General features: G+C 39.2%; 1 gene segment (V, D, J or C); it reads left to right on the top strand.

Moving 5' to 3' along the window:
• Positions 1-515: 515 nt before the first annotated feature.
• On the top strand, positions 516-968 carry LOC110306616 (putative non-functional immunoglobulin heavy variable 7-81). The segment is given in 2 exon segments: positions 516-561; positions 640-968. Coding segments are annotated over 2 exon segments (375 nt in total).
• The last annotated feature ends 7,025 nt before the right edge of the window (positions 969-7,993 follow it).

Below are 7,993 nucleotides of genomic sequence, written 5' to 3'. Positions count from 1 at the left end.
CAGAGGACCATAAGAGTTTAGGAACGGAATCCATTCTGACTCTGTAGGCAAGGAAGTACAGATGCTATGGTCTCAGTATGCAGAGGGCAGTGTCCACTGGAGAGGATCAAGTCACTGAGTTGGAAAACAGAACAGGACAGCCACCTAACAAGTGGTTGCTATAGCCCACTGTTATCCTTTTACATGTATAAGGCTCAGGAATAAACAGTGATAGTGTGAGGTTTATGCGTGAGAACATCACGGTATAAGCACATCTCAATAGAGGTCTTAGAGGACAGCACAATCAGTGTGAAGTCATAAACAGTGGATACTATAAGGCATAGGCTCAGTTACCTAGGGTCGGGTATCTGTGTAAATCTGATTGTGTACCAGGTTTAGATGAATATGACTTAGGGAGGCCAGTATTATGCAAATCTAAAGAAGACTTTAGAGTAGAAATCTGAGGCTCAACTCACATAACAGCAAGAGAGTGTCCAGTTAGTCTCAAGGAAAACTGAGACACAGTCTTAGACATCATGGAATGGCTGTGGAATTTGCTATTCCTCATGGCAGCAGCCCAAAGTAAGACATCAGAAAAAATGCTCCAATGGGAACCAAGGCAGTTCCATGAATACTCACCTTCCTGTGTTCTTTTCACAGGTATCCAAGCACAGATCCAGTTGGTGCAGTCTGGACCTGAACTGAAGAAGCCTGGAGAGACAGTCAAGATCTCCTGCAAGGCTTCTGGGTATACCTTCACAACTGCTGGAATGCAGTGGATGCAACAGACACCAGGAAAGGGTTTTAAATGGATTGGCTGGATAAACACCTACTCTGGAGAGCCAAAATATGCAGAAGACTTCAAGGGACGGTTTGCCTTCTCTTTGGAAACCTCTGCCAGCACTGCATATTTGCAGATAAGCAACCTCAAAAATGAGGACTCAGCTATGTATTTCTGTGCGAGACACAGTGTGAAAACCACATCCTGAGTGTGTCAGAAACCATGAGGGGAAGGTGTTTAAGCTATGCCCAGACAAAAAGTGAGAAAACATTCTCTCCTTCATTAGGGACCACAAATATGAGCTTACTGACAATAGATAGAAAATTCACATATGGTGAGCCTCAGAATGTTCTCAGTGGGGTTGTGACAGACTACCTTCATGTAGATATGGGTTGAGATGGGAAGAATGTGTGGGATGTGGAACTGTCAGAAGGTGAATGGGAAGGTCAAGGAATGGAAGGTGGAGTGTAAAAAATAAATTAAAAATAAAATAAAATTAAAAAAAGAAAGGGCAAAGGACCATTTCATGGTATCTTTAATTTTATATATAAACACTGATAATATGACAAATATCAATATACATATTCTAACCTGTCAACAAACAATTCTGAAAACTGTACCTAAGAAACAGTAATATCAGACTCTATCATGCTGTCAGAGAAGATGAAAAATCCATGTTTCTACAGGCTTATAACACAGGGTGAAAAGACAAAGAACAAAGCTGTGGTTGGAAAAGTTGCCCAAGAATATGTTACTGTAGACAACAGATGTCCACAGACAACTATACCTGCAGTAGTGCCCTGGGAGGGAGTGTTTTGATTACCTATATTAATCTTAGAGACGAAACTGGATATCACCATTTACTGAGCTTGAGGTCCTGGACTGTGTAATTATAGGTAGGGTCTTTTCAAATGTAAACTTGTATGTGTTTATTTTCTCTCATTCTTTACCCTTGACTGAGGATATGACTAGGTGATTCATTTGCTATCCTGAGTTTTCCCATGCTCATGGTGGAGCCAGGAATAACATGCCAAATCTCTTCGGGTCCTTTTTGTCATCATCTATTATCACAACAAGAGGAATGAAACTAAGCAAACAGAATGTGTAGCTTAAGAGACACATAATCATGACCTTCAGTCCTTGGGAATATGTGATTGCATCCAACTTTGAAATTGAGAAGAGAGACACCTGCTTCCTCTGATGTGGACCTGGCATCTGAATTCTAGATATTCTAGAGCAGCAAGGACAGAAGTGACAAGAAATCGTGTTGGAGGCTGCAAATGAACTATGGTGTTCCTTGAAACACTCTCTGTTCCTATTGTCTAGTTTCATTCACAAAGGCTCATCAAATCCATCTTATATCTTGAGGAATTTTACTCTGACTTGGTTGATGTTCATTCTGTATATCAAAACATTAAAATGGCAACAGGAACTAGAGGGCACACTTCAATATCTGTGAGATAAGATTAGTTAGTAGTGAGCACTTACTTCCCATTAGCTATCAGACTATCCCAGTTTTTATCAGTAGAATTGCCTCTTTGATGCTCTAACAGATAGGAGATAAAATACTTTAAAAAGTAGTAGGTAGCTGTGACAAAAGTTATATGCAAGCTGTATGTAGAGGTTCCCTGTGACCATAAACTGATAGTTAAGTATCCAGACCCCATGACCTGTAGAATCACAGCTCCTCTTGCTATAGCCTTTAATGATACAAGTTTTCAGGAAGAGATAGCAGTTTCTATTCAAGGTAGTTACTTTTTTATATATTATGAGTTTACCTAGATCTTAGTATTTCATAGCATAAACTGAATATCTCTTTGTATTCTTTTCATGGTTGATTCACAGCAAGAGTCTTGTAAAGGAAATGGAAAGTGTGATGTGTGTGACACACATACTGTTGTAATTTTCTTTATGACTTTGAACTGAATCAAGGTGTATATTCATTTTATAATTTTTGATTGATTTTATCACTTTTTTTCATTAAGAGGAAAGTATGATAAGTTAGTTTTTCCACAAATTTCTTTTGGTTACAGATTATTAAATTGTTATAATTTCAGTGTATCACTTTACCAAGTATTTCCATTGAAATAACTATTAAATTCAGTTATAATTATAGGTGAAAATAGCCTCAGCCCAGTCTAATACATATGTAAGGGAATTGCTAACTGGGGAAGAAGGTCAGACTACATCCACTTTGTTATCAAATGTCTTCCATTGAATTCTCTAGAGAGACCTAATAAATATGGTTTCAGGGTTCTAGCACTCAAGTGAACCAACAAGGAGGAAGCTCAAAGGCTATATCATTGATATGCATGAGCAATATTTAACAGCCAGATTCTGGAGTTTCAAATTATAACCATAGGCGAGACAAGATTAACCCTTCTTCAGGAGGAATGCAGATCAGCAGATGAGGCTTACAGCAGAAACAGGCACATATTTGAAGAGCAGCTGCATACAGATTCAGGAAATGGATTTAGACTTCATCAGCAATTCTTCCTCTCACTGGACCAGATGCAACCCAGTTGACAAAATGAAACTCTCAAGAGACCATTTCCTAATGAGTAGTAATATTTTTCATAATAGTCCCAAAGGAGGTGTGACTACAGATACATATTGTTATACTCTTGAATCTAAGCTATGCTCCTGGAAATATCAGAGAAATAGAAATGCCACAATCTACAGGACAATTCTGTCACCACAAATACAGTTACTATCATAGTGAAATAAATTCCTCAAATGAGTCACAACAAGGTGTTTTATATTATTTGTGACTATTGTGAAGGGTGCCATTTCCCTAGTTTCTTCTCAGCCTGTTTATCCTTTGAATAGAGGAAGGCCACTGAATTGTTGGAGTTAATTTTATATCTATCTACTTTGAAGAAGTTGTTTATCAGGTTTAGGAGTTCTCTGGTGGAATTTTTGGGGTCACTGAAGTATACTATCATATCATCTGCAAATAGTGATATTTTGACTTCTTCCTTTCCAATTTGTATCCCTTTGATCTCCTTTTGTTGTCTAATTGCTCTGGCTAGGACTTGAAGTACTATATTGAATAGGTAGGGAGAGAGTGGGTAGCATTATCTATTCCCTGATTTTAGTGGGATTGCTTCAGTTTTCTCTCCATTTAGCTTGATGTTGGCTACTGGTTTGCTGTATATTGCTTTTACTATGCTTAGGTATGGGCATTGAGTTCCTGATCTTGCCAAGTCTTTTATCATGAAGGGGTGTTAGATTTTGTCAAATGCTTTCTCAGCATCTAATGAGATGATCATATGGTTTTTTTTCCTTTGATTTTGCTTATATAGTAGATTACATTGATGGATTTCTTTATATTGAACCATCCCTCCATGATTATAATTGTTTTGATGTGTTCTTAGATTCAGTTATTGAGAATTTTATTGAATATTTTTGCATTGATATTCATAAGGGAATTTAGTCTGAAGTTCTCTTTCTTTGTTGTGTCTTTATATGCTTTAGATATTAGAGTAATTGTGGCTTCATAGAATGAATTTGGTTGAGTACCTTCTGTTTCTAGTTTGTGGAATAGTTTGAGGAGTATTGGTATTAGGTCTTCTTTGAAAGTCTGATAGAATGCTGTGTTAAACCCATCTGATCTGGTTGGGAGATTATTAATGACTGTTTCTCTTTCTTTAGAGGATATAAGACTATTTAATCATTTATTTGATCCTGATTTAATTTTATTACCTAGTATCTGCCTAGAAAATATTCCATTTCATTCAGATTTTCCAGTTTTCTTGAATATAGGATTTTGTACTAGGATTTGATGACTTTTTGGATTTCTTCAGTTTCTGTTATTATGTCTCACTTTTTATTTCTGATTTTCATAATGAGGATACTGTCTCTGTTAGTCTGGGTAAGGTATTATTTATTTTGTTGATTTTCTCAAAGAACCAGCTCCTGGTTTGTTTGATTCTTTGTGTAGTTCATTTTGTTTCCATTTGAACGATTAAAAGCCCTGAGTTTGAATAGTTCCTGCTGTCTATTTCTCTTGGGTGAATTTGCTTCTTTTTGTTCTAGTGCATCCAGATGTGCTGTCAAGCTGCTAGTGCATGTTTTTTGTTTTGTTTTGTTTTGTTTTGTTTTCCTTTTCCTCAGAGCTATGAGATTTCCTCTTTGGACTGCTTTTATTGTGTCCCATATGTTTGGGTATGTTGTGGCTCCATTTTCATTGAACTCTAAAAAGTCTTTAATTTCTTTCCTTCTTTTTTCCTTGACCAAGTTATCATTGAGTAGAGTGTTGTTCAGCTTCCACGTTTATGTGGGCTTTCTATTTTTTTATGATGTTATTGAAGCCCAGCCTTAGAACATGGTGATCTGAACGGATGCATGGGGTTATTTCAGTCATCTTTTATCTGTTGAGGCTTGCTTTGTGGCTTTGGTTCTTTTTACAAAGGGAACAAATAGTCATGGGGGCAAATACGGAAGCAATGTGTAGAGCAGGGACTGGAGGAAAGGCCATCCAGAGACTGCCCCACCTGGGACTTCATCCTGTATACTGTCACAAACCCAGACACTATTGTGGATGCCAAGAAGTTCTTGCTGAAAGGAACCTAATATAGCTCTCTCCTGTGAGGCTCTGGCAGAACCTTACAAATACAGAGGCAAAATCTCGCATCCAACTTTTGGACTGAGCATGGGAAACTCTTCCTAATGGAAGAGTTACAGAAATGACTGAAGGAGCTGAAAGGGTTAGCAACCCATAGGAAGAACAACAATATCAACCAACCAGACCCCCAGAGCTCCCAGGGACTAAGCCACCAACCAAGGAGAACACATGGAGAGACCCATGGCTCCATCCACATATGGAGCAGAGAATGGCTTTGTCAGGCATCAATGGGAGGAAAATTTCTTGGTCCTATGAAAGCTAGATAGGTGCCCGAGTATAGGGGAATTTGTGGGCAGGGAGGCCAGAGGGTGGGGTGGAGGAAAACCCTCATAGAAGAAGGGGTGGGGTGATAGTATAGGGTGTTTCTAGGATGGGGGTAAATTAGGAAAGGAGATAAAGTTATCGAAATGGAATCATTTTCTAAATAATTTTCATTGATGATTTGTGAAACCTTCATGAAAAATAGTTCAAGACGTAAAGCTAACATTCCATTGAATCATACATATTATATGTATGAGTTCCTCCGAAGACTAGGTCATTAAACACAGATTTTTGATACACATCCTAAAGGCATACAATAATAATTTGGTGTGAGGCATGGAACAGCCCTATCATCCAGACTCTGATGGTTCTGATGTAGTTGTGCCTTGGTTCTCTGAATGTCTCAGAGTACAAGCCACCGAGGAATATCATGTATAACAGGGTGACAGTTTAAGAAATTCCTAGGATACATGGACCACACCTCAGGTGATGAAAAGGAGAGAGATAGCTGGATAGTCCTGGAAATGGCCCGATTTGGCAAGACCTACTAGTTAAGCAAGTTATTTGATGACTAGGATCTGGTCATGAAAACAGCTTCAAGAAGCAGATCTGGGCTCAGGAATATGACATCGACCACTAAATTATTTCCAGCATCCCTATAAAAACAAATGCTCTACTTTTGGTTTTATGTTTTCTCAAATTCAAGAAAAAGCATGCCTCTCTGGGCACAGAAAGTCTAGGGACAACATGAAGTAATACATATCACAAATATATAAGAGACTTCTCCTTATTCCAGTTAATCTTCAGAATTTATTTTCAAATGTTCTTGTGTTGGGTGAACTCACATCTCCATCTCACTGCTGACATAATTCTATCTCTAAATAAAAACATATATGGCCTGGAAGAAAAATCTGTCATATTTTATATGTTCTGTTTAACCCACAGATACAATATAATCATTAATGATTTCTTCCATGTGAATTCACAGAAAACCATGTCATAGTTATTTTTTGTTGTTTTTGTAAAACACTATGACTGAGGCAACATTTCAATTAAAATATGTAATTGGGTTTAGAGCTTGAGAGTGCTTTAGCATGACAGAACAGCATGGCAGCAAGCAGAAATTATGTTAGCTGGGGCAACTGATATATCAAAAATAATCAATAAGAAAGAAATAGAGTTAGGGAACTCTGAGAATTGTGTAAATCATTTGAAGTCTCAAGCCTTCCTTCAGTGACATACTTTATCCATCAGAGACACACTGCCTAATACTTCACATATAGTTTCACCACTACCTTCAGCTCCTATCTTTCTTGCTCAGGAGCATCCTCCATGCAAAAAAAAAAAAAAAAAAAAAAAAAAAAAAAAAAAAAAAAAAAAAAAAAAACACCCTACAGTACATGGTCCTGTCCTGACTAAGAAACCTTCTTCTCAACAGAGACTGCTTCAGAATATGTGTGTTCTGGGACTGCTTTGTTGCTTTTGCTCTCTGTGGGACTGTGAAAGGCAGCCCATTTTCTGGTTGAGCTAAGGTTTGAAACCCTGGTGACCACACAGGTGACCCTGCACAGGATAAACCTGCAAGGGTCAGTAGGCATTCTGCCATGCTCCTGGATACCAGGTTCCTGACACAAGGCCTCCACTATCCATATTTCTGTGGCCATCAGTCACATAAGGGCAAAGCCCTAAGGCCCTCCACAGGTAGAGGATGTGACTACAGATCATGTAACCTCAAGACAGATCTTCATTTTAATGAGGCACCTAAGGCCTGAAGGCTTAGTCAATATACTCTCCTTCCCAGACACTCCTCACTGCAAAAGGTATTTAACCACAGGTCCTCCCTGAGAAAGTGGGATGTGGCTTTACTCATCACCACTCTCCCCATGACAATAAATGCCTTAAAACCAGGGACTGTCTTTCTTCATCTGGATCCTCTGTGGGAAGCAATGAAACAGGCCTTCCTCTAAAGAGTCCTGTCTAATCTCCCATAGAAGGCATCACAGTGTACCCAGCCCTGACCTACAACAAGCCAACCCACCCACCAGACTAGCCAAGGGCTCTCCTCCCTAAGGGATCCAGTTGGAGATCCTCTCTTTTCCCCTTTGGTCCTGGGCTAGATCCAGCCTGTTGGCCCCCACCTTGTTCTCAGCATTTCCACTGCATCCAGCCGTGTCTTGGGTGCCCAAGAGTCTGATAACCTGATTGTCCCAGCTTCTGCACAGGGCTAGAGACCACTGAGACAGCTCTGTGAGTCCCTGGGAACCTTAGACTGCACTCTTCCACCCCTGGAGCTGGGTCCAGCTGCTTCACTTACCCTGACAACAGCCTGACACTGGCATGGGGAA

Source organism: Mus caroli, unplaced genomic scaffold, assembly GCF_978045245.1.
Source record: "Mus caroli unplaced genomic scaffold, Mus_caroli_1 scaffold_14, whole genome shotgun sequence".
Classification (NCBI taxonomy): Eukaryota; Metazoa; Chordata; class Mammalia; order Rodentia; family Muridae; genus Mus; species Mus caroli.
This window is presented reverse-complemented; position numbering and strand designations above follow the sequence as displayed.